We start from the raw sequence: 27685 nt of genomic DNA, 5'->3' as shown, positions 1-27685 counted from the left end.
GGGTTACAACTTAACCTTAATAAATGTGAACTTCTAGCTATACACAACTCCTCCCACTCGTCTGCTGACAGCATTCCCATTAAGTCCTCTGTTAAATATCTTGGAGTACACATTACAAATGATGTGAAGCTCAGTGAATCGCTAAACCTATGCTCTAAATTAGATGAATGCAAATCTAGATTGGATAGGTGGTTAAATAGGGACTTATCCCTCTATGGTCACATCTACATAACCAAAATGGAAAGTATTTCCAGATGTATTTATCCTGCTAGCTCTCTGTCCTTTCCTAATAAAATGATTAAAGCCATAAATAAATTAAACTTTGACTACATGTGGAGAAGGAAAGTCCACTATTTAAGAAAGTCATCCATGGTGAAAAATTATGAAGATGGTGGGTTACAAGCTATTGATTTTGATTGCAGAAATGGCTCTTTAAAAATCAAATGGCTAAAATCATTCCTTGTTAATAACAACAGTTTTTGGTTTTGTGTCCCTAGAGAAATCTTTAGAAAACTTGGTGGTATTCATTTTCTCTTGCGTTGTGATTTCATCCCAAATAAGTTGCCTGTGAAACTATCCTCTTTTCATTCTCAAGTCCTCCTGTACTGGAATCTTCTGTACAAACACAACTTTACACCACACAACACACCCATTTGGAATTGTAGATATATCCTTCACAGAAACAAATCCATATTCCTTGGCGAATGGTTGGAGAGGGGCATCTGGTCAACAACACACCTGCTAGATGAACACGGAAATATCTTACCTTTTGAAAATTTCTGTTTAAAACACAACTTTCAATGCAAACGACAACAATACAACAAGATCATGAAATGTCTCCCTCCTGCTTTTCTGTCAATGGTCCAAAACTCAACACCTTTTGTTTCTACTCCAGACCTTCCTAGTATTTTAAGAATTGGTGAAGTTGACCTTATAAGTAAAGATATTTCTAACAAAGTTATATGTGGACTATTCACATCTTACTTATTTCCTTTTCAATGTAAAAACAATCTCCAAAATATTGACTCACATACTCTTAAAAAGCTGCGTACACTCTCTTTAAATCTACCAATCCCTCCCAAGGCAAAAGAACTACATTTCAAAATATTTAATGACATATACCCCTCAAGGGAGCTTCTCAACCACAGGTTTAATATTGACATTGTCAATTGCATATTTTGTTGTGAAGTTGTAGAAACCACTGATCACTTATTTTTCCTGTGCATGTACAGTAACACTTTTTGGAATGATGTGTACGACTGGCTATGTGAATACATTCCAGCCGTTCCTCTCTTTGACTTGAATGTAATTAAATATGGGTGCTTACACAAAGATAAAAACATAGAACTCTTGATCAACGTCGTCATCTGTTTAGGAAAATATCTCTTACACAAATGTAAATGTATAAAGACAAGTCCTGTGTTCAGCGCATTTAAAAATGAGTGGTCTTTATACAGTAAATCCTTAAAGTGTATGAAGAGTAAAAAGAGCAACAGGCTATTTGAAATAATGTGCAGCTTTGATTTGATTTAATGTAATGTAGGCCCTCCTCTCTCTCTCTTGCTATTATTTATTTTATTTTATTTCATGTTATATTATTTATTTTATTTTTTGACTGTCGGTATGCTTTGTTATTCATGAAAACTTCCAAAAAAAAACAAAAAAAAACATATCCATGGGGCGGGAAAGCTCTATGGAGGCTGCCATGTCCTTCCGGTCTATGAAAAACGACGAAGTGCCGAGAGGGACAAAAAGCACTTCGAATCGCGTTTTGCCCAACGCGCCAGGCCATGAAGCGGAAATGACGTCATTTTGACGCCATTTAGACTTTCTCCGGTGTAAACACAGCCTACCTATCTAGAATCTGTGGTGTAAACCAGCCCGGACGGCCTGAACTTTAGTTCGCCATGGAAGAGCACAGTTATGCCGCGCCGCAGGAGGAGGGATGCCCGTCGCTAAAAGAGCGAAAAAGAGATTTGAAAAGGGAACGTGACCGGCTCATCCACAAAAACAGGGTAAACATCGGGGTCGCTTTTCCCAGGTGGAAGGAGCTGATGAAGGAGAAAGACTTCCAAAGGGACGCTGAGGTTGCCTGCTTTCTTCTGGACAGGTGAGGCATCGGCACTGTGTAAATCACAAGCTTTTCCTCCTGCTCGGTTGTGTAATTCATTACAAAAGCAGAACCCGTGTAGCTGCAAACATAAACAGCCTGGTTGGGTAGCAGCAGACCCCCCCATCAGTGCTTTTCTTTGGAAAACTAGACGGTCTTGCTCGAGGAGTAATTACTCACACATGCTCACACTAATGATTCAATGCAGTTTGAAGTTTGTTTGAAATAAAGTACTGAAATCTGACATTCAAGTAAAAGTACAGGTACCCCTCCAAAATATGACTTTGGTAAAAGTCCAAGTCACTGACTGAAATGTTACTTGAGTTAAAGTCTTAAAGTATCCGAAACGTCTTGTACTGTAGTATGAGAATTACTGTAAAACTAGATGTGCTTAAGTAATGTAATGAAAAGTATAAGTAAAAAGTAAACAAGGCAAATGCAGTTTGAATGACATTTTTTATATTTTGGTAAACTTTGAAGGTCAAATACACTTAAAATCTACACACAACCAAGTGCAGGCAACATTTAGACATAAAATACAAACTTTGTGAACCTTTAAGTTTTTCTTCTTCATGTAAGGTCAGTGCTGAAAACGAGGCGTACATTACACCATTAAGAAAAAAATGAAACAAAAGAGGCTGCTGCTGTTATTGCCATCATTAGAAACAAAATTTAAAGAAAAACTGCAGCTCATCTGGCATCTGAAGAGGGAGTCCAGTTTGAAACGCCTTTTGTAAACCTTTCTAAAAAATAAATAAAATAACTCAGTACAGAAAATGCGGCCAACATCAAGAAAAAAAGCTGTTACGGTTACTGTACTTCACAAGCTGTAGGAGGTGCACACACAACCGCTCATTATACAAAAGAAACAAAGAACTGGGAGGGAACTGCAGCTCATCTGGCATCTGAAGAGGAAAACTACCGTAAAACCTAAAAAAGGGGAGTTTCTGTAAGACAGAATTTCCACGTCTTTGGGCAGGCAGAACATGCATGGGGTCACAACACAGCTGCCTTTTTTCTCTCTCTCTCTTTTTTTATAACGAGTAACTAAACCGAACAATGAAAATGTATCGGTGTAAAAGTATGCAATTAGGTCCGGAAATATAGTGAAGTAAAAGTGAAAGATGTCAAAAAATTTAAACTCGAGGAAAGTACAAAGTATTCCAAAATATACTTAAGTACAGTAGTGAAATATTTTTACTTTGTTACTATACAACACTGGTTTGAAGTTTGTTTGAAATAAAGTTGTTTAGTGGTGTGTGGTGTTTGCCTCTGGTATCGCCGTGAACTTTGTGCTCTCTTTGCCCCGTATTTACTCGAATATTGCAGACATCCCAAAAGTCTCCCGGAAGTTCCGGGATCCTCCCTGATATTGAAATATCCCAGATTTTAGACTATGCAAGGGAGTGTTGTTGTTGTTGTTGTTGTTGTTGTTGTTGTTGTTTTTGTTCAATGCACGTTTCGACTGCGCAGGCACGAGAGAGAGGTGTGAAAACTGTGCGTATCTGTCCAGGGGCGGTTTTAGGATCTGGTTTTAGGGGGGCCCAGCCCCCAGTGCTCACAGAGGCACATTATTTCTCACTAATTGAGGCGAACTAATACATTTATAAATTATGGAGCCGTATTAGTTTTGCTTTGAGTAGTGTTTTCCCTACAACATTCAATTTTGATCTCTTCATTTCAAAAGACTTTGTGGCTCGACAGGGATAACAGAGAGCCTGAGACAAATATTGAAGATAACTCAACATTTATTTTGGGAAATGTAGAATTCTATGTGTGGAACAGCTTACAACCAGAACAAAATGCCAAGCCGTAGACAACTCTAGCGGCAAGCAGTCGTGTGAATGTGCCAACCAATCAGAAGAGATGTAGTTGATAAGTGGACTGGTCACAAGCCTTGTTTTGAAGCAGGGTTGCCAGACACACAAGGTTGTCAGATTGGCCAGTCGCACCAAAGTATTGCGCAGGGGCAGAGCAACTTTTCTGCATTATATAATATTTTAAAAATGTGCTGAGCCAGGGGGTGCCGAGCTGTCTCACGGTGGGGCCTTGGCACCACTAAAAACACCCCTAGCCGCGCCCCTGTATCTGGTCAAAGCGATGCTCTGTTCAACCAGCGTTCAGGGCGACTGCTGGTCAGAGGGCGCGCTGATTGGTTTAGTCGGCAAAATAAGCCAATAACGTTAGGTGTGGGAGGGCTTCGATTTACTCTCTGACAGTCACCTAAGTTACCGCTCAAAACTGTGAATACTCGAGTAAAAACAGTTTAACAGTAACCCAGCTTGTAATAAAAGGTTAACCCTCATTTTGTCAACAGTTTGTATCTGTATGACAGTTATGTCTGAGTTAAGGCCATTTTGGATTGTTTTCGTGTCCCTTATAACAGTTTATCAGCCTCCGTTATCATGTTCATTCACTGCCCTCTGGTGGTCACAGTACGGAACTACAATAATGATTAATAAAGTTAGCATTAATGCAGACACGGAACACTTCCGGTGTGTATCGGAACTAGTTTTATTTGATAAAGTTGTGGTTTAGTGGTTTAATTTAATTAAGACAGTTTATCAGCCTCCGTTGTTGGTATTGTGTTCATTCACTGCCCTCTTGTGGCCACACGGAGGAACTGCAACACCGATGAGTAATCTGACGTAAATGACGAAGCAGAACACTTTTGGTTAAAATTTTATAGAATACTAAACTAAATTTTATGTGCTATACCCTCGGGCACCTTAATGTTGTTTAAAAACACTAACTATACTCTGTCTATTCCACTCACTGTCCCTGATCCAGCCCAATCATCTGTGGGAACAATCTGTTTTTCACAGGAGAATGGGAAGAGCAATAAGAGAATACGCAGGTTGTTCCAAGAAATGATCCTTTCTCGCCCATTTCTAACATTTTATTGGAGCCATTATATCCCGAATATCCACTGGAAAACTGTTTGGATGATTCCCCCATAAATATTTAATTGTAAAGAAGGTGGAGGAAGTGTCATTTAAAATTCTCCATAAAATTTACCCTGCTAAGCACTATATGGTCAAATTTAAAAGAGACATAAATACTAATTGCAGTTTCTGTGATGGGCTTCCAGAAACTGTGAAGCATCTATTTTGGCTCCGCCCCTTTGACACGAAGGTTTTGGATGGAGTTTAGCAGGTTTATTAATGACCATATTTTAAGGAATTTTTCCGTATGCTGGGAAAATGTTTCCCCAGATTCCCCAGAAAGGATGCTAAATGTTTTTTTTTTATATAATAAACTTGCTTATTCTTTTTGCTAAAAATGTTTTGCCCTCTTGTGGCCACACGGTGGAACTGCAACACCGATTAGTAACTGTAAGTGCAAATGGAAATTTGCTAATAAAAGGCCATATTTTCCCCATTTTATTAAAGATGTAGAACTATATTTTAAATCAATAACAGACTCTACTAATGAAAAAGGCTCTAAGGACAATTTCTATATGTACATCTTTGCATGATTTCATCTAACACCCCTGGTTGTTTGTTTGTTTACATAACTGTCATGTTATATTGTTTACTTTATTCGTTTGTTTGTTATATAGTTATTTCTGTTTAAATAAAGCATTGAAAAACAACCCCCGCCCCCCCATAATTTTTAGGCGCGCTTAGTTTTAAAAAAGATTTTACCGTAAAGCCTGGAGTAAATGACTTTGGCAAGGAAAGAGAAATGTGTCTTGTAGGAGTAAATGTAATATATTGTAGGCCTACCATGATTATAAACCTCATCTTACCTGGGATAAGTTGATCCTTCCGAGCATCGTAGAGCATCCCAACGGTAAAAGGTCGACCCAGCGCAGCCACTTCCATCACCCCTGAAGCCATGTCTCCTACAGAAAGGAAAACATCCGATTGCACGAGTTTGATGATTACCATTCAGCATGCTGTGTTTCTCATTTCATATCAAGAACAGAAATAAAAAAAATGAAGCATGTTCAAGATGAGCGAGGTCTTTACTGAACCAGCCTTCAGAGTCTGGGATATAACGCAGTCTGGTGCAGTCCAACCCGGTTACCCTGATTTTAATATTGTTATATTAAGTCACACTTACTTTCTTTCTTCCCTGTTAGTGCTGGCCTTGAAGAGTCGTGTTGCCCAGACGTCTCAGCTTCAGCTGGAGCTTTGTTCAACTTCAGGCCGCCTATGTTACGGTCCTTAAATAACGCTGAGCTTCTTCCACTCCTCTTCCTCTTTTAATTTTCTAAGAACTTTAACATCTTAAACCAAATGAAGAAGAGCAAACTGCACACCAACAGAACATTCTTCCACATCACATGTTTTACGGGATTTGTTTTTGCTGAGCAGGGAAATTTCTAAGAATATTCTGGTTCCGCCTCAAGATTCTCTGAATCTGTATGAAGTTATCTCCTGATGATGGAATTATCAAAGGGACATTTTTCTAAAATTGCTCCACAGTTTTCTGCAGATTTCTAAGCCAGTCTTTATTTGTGAGACTCTGCCTCTCTAAGGTGACCTCTCTTTTTGACCTAACGTCAAAGCTAACAATGAGCTACATACTGTAGAAGGAAACCACCTTCAGACTCTGTCAGGGGTGACGGTGCAGAGATAGAGTTCAGGCAAAGAGGGAAGTACAGAAAGATCAAGCGCAGCAGAGGGAGTAGGGAAGTGCAAGGTAGTTGCAACACGTTCCTCCGGTGCTTTTCCAGCTTTTTGTTGACCCCAAGTTCATTGCCCCTTGCTGTGCACGTTTTTACATTACATTGCATTACATTACGGTCATTCTGCAGACGCTTTTATCCAAAGCGATTTACAATAAGTAACTAACTCAGTGGCACTGGCCATCTAGAGGACGCGTGGTGTATTTCAGCACGCGTGCTCAAGCATTATACAGCGCGTCCCGTAAGGGGCGCTTTTTACGGGTGTCCTTATACCACGCGTGATATAAGAAAACAGAACGCGATCGTTAAGATATATAGCGCGTGCTCTCGACGTGTGGATATGGCAGCTTGGTACAGAACGGCAGTTAGGCTCCTCTGAGTTTCATGGGGGAACAGAATTGAGGTCGGAAAGGACAGGAGCTCTGCTGCATTACTACAGCACATGAAGCTGAAAGCTCTTCGCTTTCTTTTGTTTTACACGCATAGGCGTCGATTACGGGGGGACGGTGGGGACATGTCCTCCCCACTATTTATGATTTGAATTTTGTCCCCACGACTTTTAAAAATGTGCTCTGATGCGACCGAAAAAAAATCCCCACATTCTCAACCGAAATCGTCGAGTCTAAATCATGCGATAGCCGAGCACGAACATGTGAAAACCCCAATTTGGTATTTAGTCGTTTGATTTGCCGACTGTGAGCCACTGTAGAAACATGAAGTTGTAAAATGACAGCGGAGTCGGTGCATTCCAATGACGTCACACCAGAGGTCCGTTTCACGAAGCAGGTTTAGTGAAAACTCTGAGTTTATTAACCCTGAAATGAGGGAAACTTTTATTCAAGAAACCTTGAGTTTCTCTCTGTCTCCGCCCTCTTTCAGCCATTTGATTTCCTCATTCATTCAGTCAGCAGAGCGAGTTCTTCTACTTCTAGAAGTCCATCAGGCACAGCAGGAAGCGACTGTTTCCATCAACATGTCCTTCTGACAACGATCCCGTGGATGAAGGTGCAGCATTACTGCGCAGAGAAATAAATATTCATCAGGAGATGGTTATCATAGATGTTTTTGCATTTACAGACAATTATCTTTTTGAGCGGCACCATCAGAATGTGTTGGGACAAAAGAAAAAAAAGACATAAAAGACAAATAAATATTTGTATGAATAGGCTTAAAAAAAATTATATAGGCCTATTATATTTTATAAAGGCACTCGTTTCTTGGGGGTGGACTCCCCCAGGGATTCCCTCAGCCACTGGCCTCCCGTTAGAGGTGGCGGTGCTGGGCACCACCCGTTTTACAGGCATCTGCCTTCTTTCTGTTGGCTCAGTAGAAATCTGTGTTAAATAGGCTTAATTATTTAACAGAACATGATATAGATGAGAAGACATTTATGTGTGTGAAAACAGCATTATGTTGGGGATACAATAACTGCACAGTCAAATATCCACTTAATATTTATTTTACAGTGTAAAACATGATCAGAATGAGGTACCTCCATGCCGAGGTCTCACCTGTTTGAACAATGTTTTTATATTTCATCTTAAGGCTGATTCTTAAGGCTCTAGCATGGTTGCTGCGTCTGCTCGCGCGAGCGGTGTTGATGACGTCACGAGTTCGTGCCCGCCATAGGACCCTATATAGTGGCGCAAGTCGATGCGCCAGTCGTTGCAGTTTTCTCCGTCACAGAGGTGGCGCTGCTACCTGACGGTTACCTCTACTCTACAACCACGAAAGTGGAGAAGAAAACAATGCCGCTGTCAAGAGCAGGAACACTGTAATTAATGATGCTGCTGCAGTTTTCGGATCATTTTAATTTTTTAATTCAGTTAATGGAGGTGAAGGTTTGAAGCCCCCGGCATCATCAGAGTCTCTGCCCTCTTCTTTGCCTTCACCTATCTGTCCCGTAGCTTCTTCCACACATTCTTACAGAACTCTCCCTCTTTCCCCAAAGTTCTGCCCATCTCTGTGCACCAGTTTGGGGAGTTTACGTGCTCCCTGTGCTGTTTCACTGCAGTTTCGTACAGCTGCTGTACAAACGCACCTCCTCACTGAGCCGGTCTCACATCGGTCCATCCGGTTCGTTGTTCTCGGCGCCGCCAAGTTACAAAAATCGACTGGTGCACGACACCGCGCTGCGCCGTCTTTTCAAGGGAAGCGCCAGGCCTGAAACGTCATTTTGACGTCACGGTCCACCACCGCCGTGACAGACGCGGCAACCATGCTACCGCCTTTACTCGGCGCGACCTCGCTCATACTAGCTGGTCGCAAATGGCGCAAACGGTCACGTGTCCCAAAATTCCGCCACGCCCCCCTTCGCAAGCTAGAAAATCCTCGCGCGGCGCGAGGGCGCGCACACAACTTTTTTTCTGACTTCACGCGCGCTCCACCGGAAACAGCTGACCAAGAAAAAGAAAAAATGAACACTGCAGAGACCACGGTGACCGAGAGGATGCGCCTCTACAAACATCTGTACGACACGTCTATGAAGTTACACTGGGACAACGTTTGACAAAGTTCGTCTTGTTGCAAAGGACGAACATTCCACCTTCTCTTCTGTTTTTGCCGCAGCCGCTTAGCTCTGAGATACATATACAGTTCTACACCCAGAGTAAATTCATTCCGCATAGATGTGCCAGCCTCTGCTGACGTGACACCACACGTGGCATTGTGTATGCTTTCTTCCTATGCTTTTCAGCTTGTTTCCTCAACAGTGACGCTCGCTGGTCTGGAGAGAACTGCAAATGTGACGCATACTCGGCGCAAACTGCGCTTATGAGCTGAAGGAACTGTGAAGGGGCTGGCGCTTTCGATGACGTCATTAATGGTTCTCGAGCCAGAACAGTTGCGCGTTTGCGCCGAGTATGAATCAGCCTTTGAACTGCTGCAGTGCGCTTCTCCCCTGCGGGATTGCAACTAAATGAAATAAATGAATGGGCTACCATTCAAGCAGTTTCCCTGTAATATTATTGTGATTGCAAAGGACTACATTTAAACTTACACTTTTGCTGCTGCAGCGGTGTTGCACTTATTTCTAAAAACGTATTGAAACTCGCCGTATGAGCGCATTGAGATTTCCAATTCGAGGTTGGTGAAAAACGTAGCCCCTCCTCTTCCCCGTTGCCATGGTGACTCGTCGAATCGGGGCTCCATTGATGCTGGCTTTTTAAAGTTGTGGTGCACGCGCTAAACTCAAGGTCCTACTCAGAGTTGATTAAACTCACTCAAATCAGCGTTTCTGGAACCGAAAACTCAGAATTTTCTATCTCAGAGTAGATCAACTCAGAGATCAGGAACAGACTCAGAGTTTGTTGAACCTGCTTTGTGAAACGGACCCCCAGGTGAACCGCTTTCCCGGTGAAACTCATTTAGAGCTACTTCTACACAAACAAAAATGCAGCATTTCTTCACAACTTCGCTGGTGGTTCTTCCAAGGATAACTTTTGAGGATATACACAGGATCGTGGAGTCACACTCACCAACACCACAGTCCAGGCTGAGGAAAGGGTACAAGTTATTTGTGGAGGAGTATATACACAGTTATCAAGGTAAATTGTCTAACGTTTTATTTTTATCAGTAGGCTACTCAATAGCCTTCCACATTCATGTTTTGTAATGATAAGCAAACCATATACGATCCATAGAAATCATCTGAAATATTGTCTGTGTGTGAAATGTGTGTTAAATATTTGTCATGTGTAGACTATAATATTATGAATATAATTTGCCATGGTGGCTATGAAGTCTCCGTGTGCAGCGTTAGCATTTTAGTATTAGGTTAGCCGAGGAAACGTTAAGCTAGTTATTTGCTTGTTTTTTTTTTAGCAACTCCTGAAAATAACATTCTGTATATGCTCAGTGTCAAATGTAGTTGATGGAAAGGTGGTAGTGAGAGGCTCGATGAGGAGGAATGAGGAGCCCCACAGACTACAGGTTTCTGCTCAGTTACAGGGCCCGTTGGCCGAAGTCTGTGTTTGTTTTGATAGTCTGTCCGGACTAACAACTGCAGTTGCACTTTTCCCCTTTTTTCTGTTGTTCAGATCATTTTCACTGTTCTTTCTTACAAACAGTACAGTAGCGTAATTAATTAACAGTAATTAATTCATGAATAAATACATCATTTGGAATCATATCATAATGATATGGAAACATGAAATTAAAGGATATATTTTATAAACTCTGTATGCGTTCATCAAAAAAAGGGCAGCTTATTAAACATGACGCTGGAATAGATCTAGAATGCGTTACTTTTTAATGTGCTGGATGGTGGGTGGTCCGTGGGGGGCATAGAATGCATTACGTTTTTTGTCCCCACCACTTCTAAAACCAAACTGACGCCCTTGGCAACACCGTCTGTCTGTTACTGAGGAGGGACGAATGTTTCCAGTCTGACGTCCAGTTTGCCTGTTTTCTACTGAACAGGTGATGTAAAATCTGTTGTTTTCATTAAGAAAAATACCAGATTTATGCACCAAAACTTTCATGTTTTATTTGGTCTGTTGTGATTGACACTGAGCTGGATGATAGTTCCACCATTTTTATTAATGTTATTTTAGTTATTGCTCTTTACTAGGGCCAATCCAAAAATGAATCCAAAAGTAGTGTATAGCTTTTAGCATTTAGCTTTATTTTAAATGTGCTGCCATATGAATGAAAGTGCCATAACATTTGTTGTGCAAACACACTTTTAACATCAGCATCTTTCTGTAGTTTTTATGTAGAAGCCTCGCTCCACTGTCTGTTTCCTTGAATGACTTGCTGCTATCAGTTGTGTGTTTTGCCTTTAAGTGATATTTTAGACTGGAACTACTACGCTGAGAAGACAATTCAACTCGGCTGTAAATGCAGGAGTTTTTTTTTAAATTTATTTTGAAATACGTGCTTTTATGTTGAAACCAGTAAAACAGGAAGTAGCGTCGGTTAGCTCTGTTAGCTTCACACCTGTAGCGGTGATGTTAGCTGCTAGTTTATCTTTATTTTATTCCTCCATGCTTGGTGGTGTTTGCTGTAACTGTGTGAATGTGATGCAGAGGAGAAGTGGAAGTTAAAGAATCCTAGTTCTGACCCTGGAGATTGACTCTGCCGTTGGTTGAGAAGCAGCTAAAGTGGCCAGTAGTACTTTGATTATTTATTTAGCGACGATGCTAACAATGCTATTTCTTTAATGATTACAACAACTAATGTCGTCTTTTACTTTGTTTACTCGAACAAAGTACAAACAAACTCGAACAAACTTCCGTCTGGAGTAAAAGTTCCGTTCCCTTCTCCATGTTTGGTGGATCCGCCGATTACTTTCTTTTCCTGTTCCACAGCAGACAGCAGCAGACTTTTACAGAATAAAAGCCTGTGAGCAACAGACTTTTACAAAATAAAAGCCTGTGAGCAACAGACTTTTACAAAATAAAAGCCTGTGAGCAACACAGCATTTGTTTTCACGCTGACTGTTAAACATCTGCTGTCTCAGAGGTTTAAAAAACAAACTAAATGTTCTGGGAACGTTTGATGAAGCACCTCCAAAGCTTGGATGCCTACAGAGAGCATTAGTCAAATGTTCCCTGAGACGTCCCAAAGGTTCCTCAGCGTTTCCTGGCGGTCAGCAGAGGATTTAACAACGTGACCTTCAGGGAAGCTGCTGGATTTTCAGGGCGGTATCTGTCCGTTGATGAGTTCTGGTTCCGGGTTTGTGCTGCGGGGCAGCGCTTCATGGCGTGAGTCCACAACCGGCAACAAAAGGAGCTGCTGACCTTCGTCCCGTTTTCACGCTCACATCATCTGACGTCTTGTTGAATGAGAGGATGTTACAGAAGCAAACTTCTGCTGGATATTAAGTGTTATTCGTGTGTGATTTCAGTCTCAGCCAGCTGCGGGAGAGAACCGGCGAATGCGCCCTGATGTCTGGAGAAAGGTGCTCTGAGAGGAGGAACCTCCCACCCGAGGACCCCGGCAGGCTCGACTCGGTCACGTCAGAGCTGGTGCCAACAGCCGGTAAGTGGCACAAAAGGTTAACTCATCCTGCACCTCATGGTGAGATGGTGTAAAAACAATGAAACAGAAACTTCCTTCATGCTCTGACCGCTCGTGTCTAGGGCTGCAGCGATACACTAATCATACGATACGATACACGATATTCAGCCAACAATTCGATACGATACACGATATTCAGCCAACGATACGATTCGATACGATACACGATATTCAGCCAACGATACGATACACGATATTCAGCCAACGATACGATTCGATATGATACACGATATTCAGCCAACGATACGATACACGATATTCAGCCAACATTTACATCATTTTCTGGGGGAAAAAGGGACAGTGTGATTTGACATGAATCGTCTCTGATTGGACCGGTGGTCCGACCTTTGAACCGGAAGAACAACACCGCCAGACAAACAGAAACAAACGAACATGTCACAAACGTGAGAGCTGTGCACTTTATAACATTAAGTACTTTTTTTTTAATGAACTAATTTATCACTGTTTTGTGTAATGTGACCCCCTGGCATTGTATTGTACAGTCCCTGACAAAAGTCTTGTCACTTATCCATTTTGTAGAAACAACAGCTTATAACCTGACTTTTAATTAATCCATTGGTTTTAGAAATGGCTCATATGAAAGCTAAAACCCTCCCAAATAATGTTTAATATACTAAAATAAATTTACTTCACTGAAGAAAGATTGATCATTTAATGAACACAGAAAGGTCAGATTTTGACAAGACAAAAGTTTTGTCGCCTACAGATAGTAATGTGAAAATTGAACAAATAATTTACTTCAAATACAAAAATATGTTGCATAACATCAGTGAATTAAGTAGTGGTGCTGTGAGATCCATATTCAATATCTTGTATGACTTCTATGAGCTTGAAGGACTGCGTCCATGCGGTTCGACAAGGATTCATACAATTTATTGATGAAGTCATCAGGAATAGCAAAGAATGCAGTCTTACATGCTTCTTCTTTCATTCTACCCCAGACATGCTCAATAATGTTCATGTCTGGTGACTGGGCTAGCCAGTCTTGGAGCACCTTGATCTTCTTCGCCTTGAGGAACTTTGATGTAGAGATGGAAGTATGCGATGGAGCACCATCCTGCTGCAAAATTTGACCCCTTTTATGGTTGGGAATGTAAGAGGTAGCTAGTACTTCTTGATATTTTAGGCTATTGATGTTGCCTTCCACCCTGCAAATCTCTCGCACACCCCCATACTGGATGTAACCCCAGACCATGATTTTTCCGCCACCAAACTTAACTGTTTTCTGGGTGAATCTTGGATCCATGCGGGCACCAGTAGGTCTCCTGCAATATTTGCGGCGGCTGTGATGTAATTCAACCGAAGATTCATCTGAGAAATCCACCTTCTGCCACTTTTCCAGCGTCCATCCGTTTTTTTAATTGCCTTTTGTTTAGTGCTGGTTTCTGGACACTGACTCGACCATGGAGGCCATTTCGAGACAGAATTCTACAAACTGTTCTGGTTGACACTGGGACTTGAGGTGACCAGGCCTGGTGGAGCTCTGCTGCAGTGGAAAAGGGGCTGGCCTTGGATTTTTGAACCAACAAACGGTCCTCCCGAGCAGTTGTCTTGCGGGGTCTGCCGGACCTGGACTTGTCAAAAACATCTCCAGTCTTTTCAAATCTTTTTCTTATTCTTTGTACTTGACGCTGAGACACATTGAAGGTGTCAGCCACCTCAGCAGTGGATCTGGTCTTCAGCCTCTTGATAATCAACGCTTTGGTCTCAGGGTGAATCTTAGGCATGTTGTCAGAGGTCAAGTTGCAGTTGATGTGAAGGTCTGGTGTGCTGGGGTTCTTTTTATACACACCCACTAATTGATTCATCAATTATTGATCACAGGTGTGGCTGTAATATAGGATTGGGGACATCATATGACAAGGTGACAAGACTTTTGTCTTTGCAAAAACTGACTCAGTGCCTTTACCAAGCTGTAAACGTTAGAATGCTTTTCAGCAGTTTCATTTGGCTCCAAAACATTATTTCAAAAGCTGTTGGGATTGAAATTAGCCATTTTTTGTAAAAAAAAAATTGATTAGACATATATTTGAGGGGCACTTAAGGTCAACTTGTACCTAAGCGACAAGACTTTTCTCAGGGACCGTATTACCTTAATGTTCTGTGTTTTCACTCATTGTAACGTCTGACTTTTCAATAAAGTTTGCTTTGAAAAAAAATATTTTTAAAAATCGATACTTTATCGGGAAACGAAATATCGACATATATCGCAGTATCGATAAAATTGCTCAGCCCTAGTCGTGTCATCCATGGTCTCACCTCTGTGGGCTGGTGGAAGGCGTCCCACGGTTTGCATATTCTGACTTCAGTCTTTACGTTGTTGCTGATGTTCGTGTGTTTTCCACTGATCCCTGCAGACATCCAGGAGGAGGAGCTTCACGGGCAGGAGGAGGAGCTTCATGTAATGGAGGAGGAGGAGGAGGAGGAGGAAGAGGAGGAGCTTCATGTAAAGGAGGAGGAGGAGGAGCTTCACAGGCAGGAAGAGCTTCACGTAAAGGAGGAGGAGCTTCACAGGCAGGAGGAGCTTCACGTAAAGGAGGAGGAGGGGGAGCTTCACAGGCAGGAGGAGCTTCATGTAAAGGAGGAGGAGCTTCACGTAAAGGAGGAGAAGCTTCATGTAATGGAGGAGGAGGAGGAGCTTCACAGGCAGGAGGAGCTTCACGTAAAGGAGGAGGAGCTTCATGTAATGGAGGAGGAGGAGGAGCTTCACAGGCAGGAGGAGCTTCACGTAAAGGAGGAGGAGGAGGAGCTTCACGGGCAGGAGGAGGAGCTTCATATTTACAAACTGAAGAGTGGTTAAAAGGGTGGGAAACTAAAAAGTATTGTACTTTTCCTTTTTCTGTCCTAAATTGTCTTTGTTTCCTAAACTGTTTTCCCATGTGTCTCGGTACCTAACTTACTGCACTTACTCTAGCACTAGTTATGCTCTTAGCTGTTTGGTTTTGGAAGGAAATGCACTTATGATTTCTTGTGACCTGAAGTTCTTTTGCCTACCGATGTGGAACACACTTATTGTAAATCGCTTTGGATAAAAGCGTCTGCAGAATGACCGTAATGTAATGCAATGTAATGTAAAAACGTGCACAGCAAGGGGCAATGAACTTGGGGTCAACAAAATGCTGGAAAAGCACCGGAGGAACGTGTTGCAACTACCTTTCACTTCCCTACTCCCTCTGCTGCGCTTGATCTTTCTGTACTTCCCTCTTTGCCTGAACTCTATCTCTGCACTGTCACCCCTGACAGAGTCTGAAGGTGGTTTCCTTCTACAGTATGTAGCTCATTGTTAGCTTTGACGTTAGGTCAAAAAGAGAGGTCACCTTAGAGAGGCAGAGTCTCACAAATAAAGACTGGCTTAGAAATCTGCAGAAAACTGTGGAGCAATTTTAGAAAAATGTCCCTTTGATAATTCCATCATCAGCAGATAACTTCATACAGATTCAGAGAATCTTGAGGCGGAACCAGAATATTCTTAGAAATTCCCCTGCTCAGCAAAAACAAATCCCGTAAAACATGTGATGTGGAAGAATGTTCTGTTGGTGTGCAGTTTGCTCTTCTTCATTTGGTTTAAGATGTTAAAGTTCTTAGAAAATTAAAAGAGGAAGAGGAGTGGAAGAAGCTCGGGGTTATTTAAGGACCGTAACATAAGCGGGCTGAAGTTGAACAAAGCTCCAGCTGAAGCTGAGACGTCTGGGCAACACGACTCTTCAAGGCCAGCACTAACAGGGAAGAAAGAAAGTAAGTGTGACTTAATATAACAATATTAAAATCAGGGTAACCGGGTTGGACTGCACCAGACTGCGTTATATCCCAGACTCTGAAGGCTGGTTCAGTAAAGACCTCGCTCATCTTGAACATGCTTCATTTTTTTTTTATTTCTGTTCTTAATATGAAATGAGAAACACCGCATGCTGAATGGTAATCATCAAACTCGTGCAATCAGATGTTTTCCTTTCTGTAGGAGACATGGCTTCAGGGATGATGGAAGTGGCTGCGCTGGGTCGACCTTTTACCATTGGGATGCTCTCCGATGCTCAGAAGGAACAACTTATCCCAGGTAAGATGAGGTTTATAATCATGGTAGGCCTACAATATATTACATTTACTCCTACAAGACACATTCCTCTTTCCTTGCCAAAGTCAGACACGTCACCAGACACTTTTTACCGGGGCACGTGCCCCTGCAAACATGCGTTGCGCCCCTGTAAAAATTCCCAAATACATCCTTCAAACTGCGCTACGACTGATGTGCCAAGGAAGGATAACATAGGCACGATTTTTCCTATTTCAACCATGTAACCTACTCTCTGCACAGGTCTACCAAAGAGTGAAGTGAGGAGGTTGTATTAGCAGACATTGGGTGCGTCTTTACCAGGGACGTTGCTGGGCATACAGCTGTACAGGGGCCCAGGCCCCCAGCCAGAACACCACCACCAACAGTGCCTTACTGTATACAGAAAATGTGCCATTACTGGATGTATAAGAACATTTATTCAAATTTGAACAAACCTCAACAGGTTTAACAAAGCTATAGGCTGTCGAGGCAAATAAAAACCCTTTTGAGTTCAACCATTTAGCTTTTCAATTCCCTGTCCTCCTCCAATTCTGTTACAGCAGCATGAAAAAACAACATGATTTACACTCTGCATGCATTCCAGCTTCTATAACCTTTTCAGTCTTTAAAAATATCACAAGGAAGTTTTCCTGTTTCAATTTCCTATTGCCTAAGATAGTTTAGTAAATAGGCTTTAATAGGCAGAATAGGATATTGTCTCGTGCTTTTCATCTGCCGTGGAACCAGACGCTGTTTAAGCCTAAATGCAAACATTATGGCGTAGAAAATTACAGTGGCCTGTAGGTGGGCATGGGCGTCGACACAACAGAGAAAACAAATCTCTCACTTCCCTCCATTTCATTCTCAGTTCTCCTTGCTGCTTCTGACTCTCCTCTGTAAGAATTTCCTGATGTCCATGACCACGATGATGGTCATGCGAATACAACCTCTTCACTTCCCTCTTTGGTAGGCCTGTGCAGCATCGGCTAAAGTAGGCTACGTGGTTGAAATGGGGAAAATCGTGCCTATGTTATCCTTCCTTGGCACATCAGTCGTAGCGTAGTCTGAAGGATGTATTTGTTTTTTTTTACTGGGGCACAACGCATGTTTGCAGGGGCACGTGCCCCGGTAAAAAGTGTCTGGTGACATGAGTTGGAAGGCAAGATCCTGCGGCCCTCAAGTCTTTTATCAGCAGATAGCAGCCCACACATTGTGCCAATCGAAGCGTAGTAGAATATATGAACCATTACACACTGATGGATTGCCGTCATCGTGTTCATGGACATAAGAAAATCCTCACAGAGTCAGAAGCAGCAAGTAGTACTGAGAATGAAGTGGAGGGAGGTGAGAGATTTGTTTTCTGTTGTGTCGACGCCCACCTATAGGCCTGTAATGTCTTAACAAAATGCACAATGTTTGCATTTCGCGCCGATATCCTATTCTGCCTTTTATACCCAATTTACTAAACTATCTTTATGGGGGAAATTTTGTGTCAAAAAAATTTATATAAATATGAACGAAATTATAAATGTATATATAACTAATATAAATATAAAAATGTGATCGAGATATATGTGAGTAAAATGAATATAAATATGAACGAATTTATAAATGTATATATAATTAATATTAATAAAAAAATGTGACACACAAATAAATGTATATATGTATATAACTATACATACAGTTGTAAATATATTTTCGAGATTTTAAAATAAATATGCTTGACTTTGTGTGTGCAGTCTGGCAGTCTGCATTTGTGGATCCATTTTTTGCTCTCGTGTCCATGGCGTAATTTTGACACACTCCTACTGTGCTGCACGATGCACAAACAAATGCATGCCGATTTGAATGTGAACAGCGGCACAGCCCACTATTCACGGAGTCTCCACCAGATGGCAGTGTGCAAGGCACAGGGCAATGGTAGTGCCAAGCAGTCCAAGACGGAGGCTTTGGACGATCAATATGGAGTCGACAAGTGGAAAAACTGGATGGGTATGACTAGTAGTTCAATCATTTATAACTTTTCCTAAATCCCTTTGGCTAGGCAGAATAAAAGGTAAAATGTAATGTAATGTATACCCCGCGATTTTTTTTCTCATGCTTTGAAACCTGCAGCTTATAACATAGTGCAGCTGATGTTCATTGTGTTATATTTGTTATCTAAATGTTCAGAACATATGATCAATGACGCTAGTCATAGCAGCTCCGCTAGCATCAATAGCTATTCTGTTGTCAGAATGCTTTCTCCCACTGACCTAGAACCTGAATCGGAATCTATCAAATATTCTATCTACTCTTATTCTATCTACGTCAATGCTAGCTCCAGACCAGTCTTAATGAAGAATACCCTGGACTAATAAGTTTAATACATTTTACCTTTCATTCTGCCTAGCAAAAGGGATTTAGGAAAAGTGCACACTGCCATCTGGTGGAGACTCCGTGAATAGTGGGCTGTGCCGCTGTTCACATTCAAATCGGCATGCATTTGTTTGTGCATCGTGCAGCACAGTAGGAGTGTGTCAAAATTACGCCATGGACACGAGAGCAAAAAATGGATCCACAAATGCAGACTGCCAGACTGCACACACAAAGTCAAGCATATTTATTTTAAAATCTCGAAAATATATTTACAAATGTATGTATATTTATATACATATATACATTTATTTGTGTGTCACATTTTTATATTTATATTAATTATATATACATTTATAAATTCGTTCATATTTATATTCATTTTTACTCACATATATCTCGATCACATTTTTATATTTATATTAATTATATATACATTTATAAATTTGTTCATATTTATATTAATTTTTTTGACACAGAATTTCCCCCATATATCTTAGGCATTAGGAAATTGAAACAGGAAAACTTCCTTGTGATATTTTTAAAGGCTGAAAAGGTTATAGAAGCTGGAATGCATGCAGAGAGTAAATTGTGTTGTTTTTTCATGCTGCTGTAACAGAATGAGGAGCAGAGTGTTGGAGGAGGAGGAGGAGGAATTCAAAACCTCAAACCTCAAAAGGGTTTTTACTTGCTTAGATAGCCTAAAGCTCTGTTAAACCTGTTGAGGTTCATGCAAGTTTGAATAAATGTTCTCATACATCCAGAACAGGCTCATTTTCTGCATGCAGTAAGGCAGTGTTGGTGTTCCAGCTGTCATTTTTGCGCCGACCAAAGAGACATTAGATTTATTTGATAAATTTTTGATGACATGTAAAATCTTCTGCTGAGATCCTGTGAATGCAGAAGTGTGAGTTGCAGGAAAGCACCAGAATCTGCTGATGGCTCCTGAAGTTAGCAGCTGGTTCAATCAAAGAAGCAGGTTCATGACACTGAATGACTGAACATGCCCGTATAATTCCACAAAGTGACCCGTCACACGTTTTCTACAAAACTCTGCTGCAAGTGTTGTGGAAGTGGGTTCACTGAGGTTTGACTGATGCAAAGTCATGTTAGGATACAGTTACAGAACTGCAGCAAGTCAAATTAACAACAGTTCATGTTTCACTTAATTTAAAATGACATTTTATTCACAGTAAATCATAAAAACAGAATGCAATGACTTGCATAGGTCCCACCTGGCTGTTTAGTAGGCCTCAGGGTCCTCTTAGTTGAAGACAGATGATCAGGGGGCGGCAACGACGAGGATCTGAGAAAGACTGAGCTGAACACAGGAGTATATGTACTGGGTCAAACTAAAGAGGAAGTGGTTACAGCTGGAGACTCTGTGGAAGTGTAGCTGATAAGCAAAACAGTAGAACTGGGAATAACAGGGAGTATAGTATAGGTTCAAGCAAAACACCAACGAAGAACATAGAACAGAGAGCAACCAAAGAAACAACCGGCCAAGCACACAGACGAGTAAAACAAAGAACTAAGAACTAATTCAACCATAGAAAAGATCAGAAACGTAAAACACCAAAAACACAGAGTAACTATCAACAAAAAGACAAATGCAAAAGAATAAATTGTAAATTTAAACCAGTGGCTCAAAACACCAAGAATCCAAACAAGAAAGCAGAATAGCTTAGCTCTAAGAGCGCTTCCTGCTCGGACTGAATGTATCCTCAAACTATGTGCACCACAAAACTTTGTAAAAGAAGGTCATGAAGAAGGTAAATCAACACTATTTTACCGTTATGGCTCAGAGCTCTCGTTCGTTAACAACCGGCAGTTAAGCACAGTTTCAGTTTTTAATCCACCCACATTTCTGCAAACACACTGAATGTTCAGTGCAGTGAGTGCATAAAAGTTTAATAGAAAACACTGAGATTAAATGGGTACAACAATGTTTTTTGAGGCTGTGTTGTCTTCCTTTTAACAAATGAGTTGATATGCTGTTTTAAAGGTGTCACATTGTGGGATGAGAAAACTCTACAAGAGAAGATTGTACAGACCAATCAGCACAGCAGTCAGTTTGAAATCGCTACATCTGACTCCTTTGAAGAGAAGTCCTCTCTGCTGGATGTTGATGCCTCCCTGAAAGCCAGTTTTCTATGTGGACTGATTGAAGTTGAAGGATCTGCAAAGTATCTGAAAGATATGAAGAAATCCCACAACCACAGTCGAGTGACGTGTCAATACAAAGCTTCCACCGTATTCAAACAGCTGATTCCTCTTGAAACAAAGAGCACCCAGGAAGTAAAAGATGCTGTGAAGAGTTCGGCCACACACGTAGTCACTGGCATCCTTTATGGGGCAAATGCCTTTTTTGTGTTTGACAGTGAGAAGGTAGAAGCTGGCGATGTTCAGAAGATCGAGGGCAGCATGCAAGCTGTGATAAAGAAGATCCCCTCATTTAATGTTGACGGTAAAGTTGACATCAAGCTGAGTGATGAGGAAAAAGCTCTGACTAACAAATTCACCTGCAAGTTCTACGGAGACTTCATCCTCCAAAGCAACCCTGCAACATTTGAAGATGCAGTGAAGACATACACACAACTTCCAAAACTCCTGGGAGAAAACGGAGAAAATGGTGTTCCACTGAAGGTCTGGATGATGCCCCTGAAGCATTTAGATCCATCAGCTGCTGGTGTGGAGCTTGGGATCAGCTCTGGGCTTGGAAGAAAGGCCCAAGATGTTCTGGAAGATTTTCAGAATCTGAAAATGAGATGTAATGATTGCCTGGAGCACAACAACAATTTCCCAAAGATTCGTGACAAGCTGACCAGTTTCCAGAAACTGTGTAATATTTACACAGCTGCAGTCCTAGAGAGGATGAAGAAGAATCTTCCGTTGATGAGGGCCGGCAAGCAAGACGAGAAGGTGTTGGAATCCTTCTTTGATAACAGAGAGAAGACTCCGTTCAATCCTGAGGAACTGAAGAAGTGGATGAATGACATGGAGAGAGAAGTTAACGTCGTCAGGTCCTGTGTAGACATGATGGAGGGAGCAAAGATAGTCCAAAACCAGTCAGAGTTGGACAGAGAGGTTCTAAATCCTGAGGCAGATGATGTTCTTTGCTTTGTTTTCACCTCTCTGGAAACTACTGACCCTTATCTTCAGAAAATGTCCGACTGCCTGGATTCAGTGGACTTAAAAGGTGCTGAGGATCTCAGTCTATCCACCCAGGACGCCTGGTACTTCTCAGGAGAAGTGATAACAACAATGAGAGAAAAAGCCAGACAGTTTGGTCACGTTGCCAGAGTTCTGAAGAGCAACAGCAGATACAGAGTCCTCATAGCAGCCGTTACCAATGAGAACCACAAAGAAGCAAGCATCTACCACTACAGGAATGCTGTCCTGCTCACTGAGGACTTCTCAAAGTCTGATATCTCTGAGGTGGAAAAAGTAGAAGACAGAATAGATCTGCTGTGGTGTAAGTCATTCTTAATTTTTCACTGTTCACACAAACCTGTTTCATAAATTTAGCTGCTCTCAGGGTCCAGTTAGGCTTTCCTTAGGAAGATTCTGTTCTTAAACTGTAAAAGCAGACTTTTCTTTTGAGCTACTTGGAGAAAAAAGTTGTGAACATATTTCTCAATAAGGGGCAACTATTCATTCTGCCTGGGCAGTAATTATGCCGAAGGCATTAGACACACATACTAATCTGTTGCCAGACTCTTATTATTCTCCTGTTTCCGCCCCAAAGTTCGGCGCGCTACTAGTCTAGCAGCGATGGTCCGACCGGCATAAAAAAGCACACCGCTGCGTATGCAACGACCTATATTGGTGTGCTATTATGTTTGGCTCTCATTAGTCGAAAGGTATTCCGGCAAAATGGGAAAAAGTGGGAAAATTGTGGATGGGAAAATGCATAGAAAAGCACTTAACGAGGGCATTTTGGCACTCAACTAGTGCCAAAATGCCCTATTTTTGTCCTCTTTCACACAGAGTCACAAAAAACGAGCCACACGTAGTAGCTGAATGAAAATTACACCACTGGCTTTGGCCGTCTCTTGGGGCGCTGACGGTTCAAGAATTATTCGGATACGACTTTTACTTTTCGAACAGCGACCGTTTGTTCGAGACAGTCGAGTGTAGTCAAAATTATAGTGCAAGTTTAAGAAGCCATAGTGAGCGTACATGTCAGTGACACAGACACCTGCTCCTGTTACCGGGGCAACGCCTTGTTAGCCTGCTCTGTTCTAAGACTGCTTATGAGGGCAGAGCCAAGATGGCTGCCCTGTTATAACAGCTTCATGTTATAAATCTGATCTGCTTTTCTCCTTTAAACTGATAGTGAGGGAAAGTTTGAAAATACCCACAATGCAATGGGAAAATGCATTGAAAAGCACTTAACGAGGGCACTTTGCAGCCCTCATAACTCAGCCATACGACATCACAGAGACCTTATTCAAAGTTCATATGTGACAGGAGACTCTCAACTTTAACTGAACTAAGGGCTTTGTTGATAGGGCGGGCAGTAGATTGGCACCCATCAAAAAGAATTCTTCTAGCGTCTCATTGCATCATCTTTTGGAGAGGCTGGTAACTTACTGAACCGTCTGCTGCTTTGGCTCCAAACATGCTCAAATGAACTTGAGTTGATGAATCTTTTTCTTTTCTGCTCAGAGGTAGATTGGAAGGTATGCTCCTGCCACCTTGTGTTGACTTGGCTTTTACTGAAACAATCAGTTTACATCTTGCTGATATAAACATGCAGAAATGATATGATTCAATTCTTTCACTTATGGCTGAATGAGTAGCTACCAGTTAGATGTATGAGTTAATGCAAAAGGCAGTGAATGGATTGTTAACTCTAGTAATGATCTGGTCCTGTTCTTTCCATCAGATGCCTGCGATCTCACCCTGGATCTTGACACAGCATACCCTGAACTCATTCTGTCTGATGGAAACAAGAAGGTGACGCATGGAGAGAAGCAGTCGTATCCCGACCTCCCTCAGAGGTTTGATCCACTCCCTCAGGTTCTTTGCAGAGAAGCACTGACTGGGCGCCATTACTGGGAGGTGGAGCTGAGCACTGAGGAAGATGCAGATACTGGTGTAGCTGTTTGCTACGGAGGATTATCAAGGATTAGAGATTTAAAGTTTAGTGGGATTGGGTGGACTGCCATGTCCTGGTCACTTGGTCACAAGTGGAATCCAAGCCCAACATTTTATGCAGAGCATGACGTAAATAATTTACAGACCAAATATATCCCTGCTTACCCTACTGGGTGTGTCAGACTGGGAGTGTATTTAGACCATGCTGCAGGCTCTCTGTCCTTCTACAAAGTGACAGGTGACAAACTGAGCCACATTCACACCTTCCATGATGAGTTCTCTGAGCCTGTTTACCCATGTTTCAAGGTCCTTTCAAAAAGTTATGCGTTTCTGTGCTTTTAAACATGGAGCCACCACACGATGCAGTTCAGAATGAGTTCAGCTGAAAAGAAAAATTATATTCTCAAGGAGTCACATTTGATCACATATAATCACATATGATCACATATAATCATATTTAGTCATATCTAATCACATTTGATCACATTTAAATTGATAAAAAAAACTCAGGAAATGTCTGGTATTAAAGAAGTTTTTGAGGATTTGCTGATTGAAAGTAATCAGATCTACAACATTTAGCCTGAATTAGTTTGTAACCCCAGAAAATATAACAACAGAACATTGAAAAGTTGTTCTTTAATTAGCTTTAATCAGTCAATTCTTTCTTTTAACTTCCCTCTCTTTTACGTTTGAACAGATCTTTGATTATTCACGGCCTCATTCATCTTTTTTTCATCATTACAGTTGAAAAATGTTTGATATTTTGTCTTTTCATAACTGTTTGTCTGTTGATTGATAACCTAATTAAATTCATATTTCAAATTTTGGGGTTGATTCATCTGCCCAATGATTGTTGGTCATAATCATAAAGTCACAAAGTTGACAGATTTTTTTGGGGATATTTTAAGGCTAATTAATCAAAAATCATGGAACATGTGTAATTTGAATGTTAATGATGATGATTATTGATTAAAGTTATGGCAAAGTCACACAATGTGTTTTTCTCTCATTGATTTTTCATAAGGCAACAGATATGTTCATATAACACTAACAAAATGATTATTTTTCTCAATTAAATGGGAAAATGTCCTCATCACAACTCTGACTGCAGCATTTTGGATCAGCCAACTACATTTTTTATTGTCTCCACACATCCGTCCTCTTGTGAATCTTTCAGTGGACAAAGAAAGCTTGAAACTGTTCCTTTGCTTTTGTAAAGTTATCTTTAACTTTATTCTCTTCTTTACAAACTTTTTCAACATTCCCAATTTTGTCAAAGACAAAGGTGTTTTTTTTCTTACAATCATCATTAAGATGAATTTTCCTGGGTTTTATAAGACAATGGCATTCGTCCGTTTCCCATCCTGGTTAATGTGCTGCTTTCTGAAGCCTCGGAAGGAAGCAGACGTCCCAGGCTGAGGAGCTCAGTGGCAAACAGCAGCACCGAGAGCAACGAGGGAGGCTTCATGGTCGTGTTTCTCTGATGAAACAACAGCTTAATGACTGAGTTAGCAGCATTTCTGGGTTCCTGTTCATCTCAGAGGGTCACAGGACAAAGTTATTCCAGTGCTGAAGTAGACTCGTACCAGTACAAGTACCAATACTACGACTACTTTCTCCTTGTATGGGTCAGTGTTGATAAGGTGCTGATCCTGCATCTGCTGAGCTGCCTGAGGTACATTGAACTTTTTCCCTGTGTGCTTGATACGACCGACAGCTGGCTCTGAGATCATAAAAAACCATTAAAGGATAAGAGCGTTTTTTTTACATTGGGCCCTAGATTTCACATTATAACATGATGTTCTACTCACCCCTGCTTGTTGTTGGTCATTTGGAGCTGTTCCGAAGATATTCGCGAGGCGTCTGGCTGCTCTCTTGAGATATTCGGCCATGAAACGGTTTCCTATGGGCAAGCTTATACAGGCACAAACTACGCTGTTTATAATTTATTAATTACTCTACACTAGCACTGATAACGTGGAGGTGCGTCGCTTACTTAAAAAAATCCGGGTTACTAATTTTGATTTTTTTTGTCGTAAAGTGGGTGTTACTGACGTCCTCGTCGTGCTACTGCCACAGACAGCCCACAGACCTGCTGCCTATTTATTCATTCGGCTAAAATTCAAAATTAGTAACCCGGACTTTTTTAAGTAAGCGACGCACCTCCACGTTATCAGTGCTAGTGTAGAGTAATTAATAAATTATAAACAGCATAGTTTGTGCCTGTATAAGCTTGCCCATAGGAAACCGTTTCATGGCCGAATATCTCAAGAGAGCAGCCAGACGCCTCGCGAATATCTTCGGAACAGCTCCAAATGTTCAACAACAAGCAGGGGTGAGTAGAACATCATGTTATAATGTGAAATCAAGGGCCCAATGTCAAAAAACTGGTCTTATCCTTTAACCGAGCACCGCTCTTAGTAACAGCTTCAAACAGATGTGGTCCACTGTGTTTGACTCCAACAGACAGCAGAGGAAGCACTGAAGCTCCTTTCCTGAGCATTTAGATAATCATGGCAGCCAGCTCAGCAGTTACAAGTCATTTTACTAAGTTAGGAACCCGCTTAAGGAGAGAAACATTTCAGTTTTACATCAATCGTGGAATCAGAACTAAGTCAAAATTGAAATTCTATTATCTGTTATTCTCTTTAAAAGTCACAGCCTATTTCAATTACTGAGAAAAAACGATTCTTTTTGGGTGTAACTGTGCTAATAATTATAAATAAATGAGAAGAATAAAGAATATTTGATGAATTGAATCTGAACCTGCTGCTGACCTGTATGTTTGGTGCGTTCTGCCCAAAACGTGCACAGCAAGGTGCACGTTGAAGCATTCAAATTAGACTTTCAAAGGCTGCTGAGGCAAATCTGCGCTGAAAGAGTCCCCAGGTGTTGAATTAGTGAGTACCCAGTATAAAAGAGGAAATTGTTCTCATTTACTGTTAAATGAAAAGCAAACAGATTGTTAAAAAGTTTCGGACTGATTGAGCAGCAGCGCCCTCTGCAGGTTGAAACAGCTTACAGCACCTGGTATTCCCAGGCGGTCTCCCATTCAAGTACTAACCAGGACCGACCCTGTTTATCTGGCGTGTTCAGGGTGGTGTGACCGTGAGTGAAAGGCACTCTGACAAATATGTATTATATAGCTGCTGGAACCATATGTTTCTTCAAGTTGTCCACATTATTGGCTTGAGAGGCTGATGTTGATCCTGCACATTTTCCTCTCGGATGCGTTTGTTCTCTGCAGCTGAACATGGGACTCTCAGATAACCTCTTGTGTTCCCTGTGTGTAGTTCTGGGCTCGTCATCACACAGAGAGACAGAGGCTGCTCGATTAGATGAAATCATCATAAATTGCGTCTTTTTTAAACTGAAACATTAGATT

The 27685-nt window shown here is 41.3% G+C and overlaps 2 protein-coding genes across 2 annotated transcripts; both read left to right on the top strand.

The window, feature by feature from the left end:
• The first annotated feature begins 1823 nt into the window (after nt 1–1823).
• LOC142374483 (uncharacterized) lies at nt 1824–16064 on the top strand. Its single transcript, XM_075458208.1, has 4 exons — nt 1824–2110; nt 12595–12728; nt 15146–15516; nt 16032–16064. The coding sequence occupies exons 1-4, from the start codon at nt 1908–1910 to the stop codon at nt 16062–16064; spliced, it is 741 nt and encodes a 246-aa protein (XP_075314323.1). The 5' UTR covers nt 1824–1907.
• A 384-nt stretch (nt 16065–16448) lies between these two features.
• On the top strand, nt 16449–25280 carry LOC142374172 (stonustoxin subunit alpha-like). The gene is made up of 4 exons (XM_075457712.1): nt 16449–16523; nt 16747–16842; nt 21203–22672; nt 24089–25280. Exons 2-4 carry the CDS (start codon nt 16752–16754, stop codon nt 24640–24642), a joined length of 2115 nt encoding a protein of 704 aa, XP_075313827.1. The 5' UTR covers nt 16449–16523; nt 16747–16751; the 3' UTR covers nt 24643–25280.
• Nucleotides 25281–27685: the final 2405 nt, after the last annotated feature.

The sequence above is a fragment of the Odontesthes bonariensis genome, chromosome 23 (assembly GCF_027942865.1).
Source record: "Odontesthes bonariensis isolate fOdoBon6 chromosome 23, fOdoBon6.hap1, whole genome shotgun sequence".
Taxonomy (NCBI): domain Eukaryota; kingdom Metazoa; phylum Chordata; class Actinopteri; order Atheriniformes; family Atherinopsidae; genus Odontesthes; species Odontesthes bonariensis.
The sequence above is the reverse complement of the archived record's forward strand: the minus strand, read 5'-3'. Positions and strand labels throughout refer to the sequence as shown.

Bases quoted from the DNA above. Each gene is read 5' to 3' on its own strand.
- LOC142374172 (XM_075457712.1), top strand. From the start codon at position 16,752: ATGGCTTCAGGGATGATGGAAGTGGCTGCGCTGGGTCGACCTTTTACC. The intron at 16,843-21,202 runs GTAAGATGAGGT...GCTGTTTTAAAG, and splicing joins GAAGGAACAACTTATCCCAG to GTGTCACATTGTGGGATGAG. The intron at 22,673-24,088 runs GTAAGTCATTCT...TCTTTCCATCAG, and splicing joins CAGAATAGATCTGCTGTGGT to ATGCCTGCGATCTCACCCTG.
- LOC142374483 (XM_075458208.1), top strand. From the start codon at position 1,908: ATGGAAGAGCACAGTTATGCCGCGCCGCAGGAGGAGGGATGCCCGTCG. The intron at 2,111-12,594 runs GTGAGGCATCGG...GTGTGATTTCAG, and splicing joins GCCTGCTTTCTTCTGGACAG to TCTCAGCCAGCTGCGGGAGA. The intron at 12,729-15,145 runs GTAAGTGGCACA...TGATCCCTGCAG, and splicing joins AGAGCTGGTGCCAACAGCCG to ACATCCAGGAGGAGGAGCTT.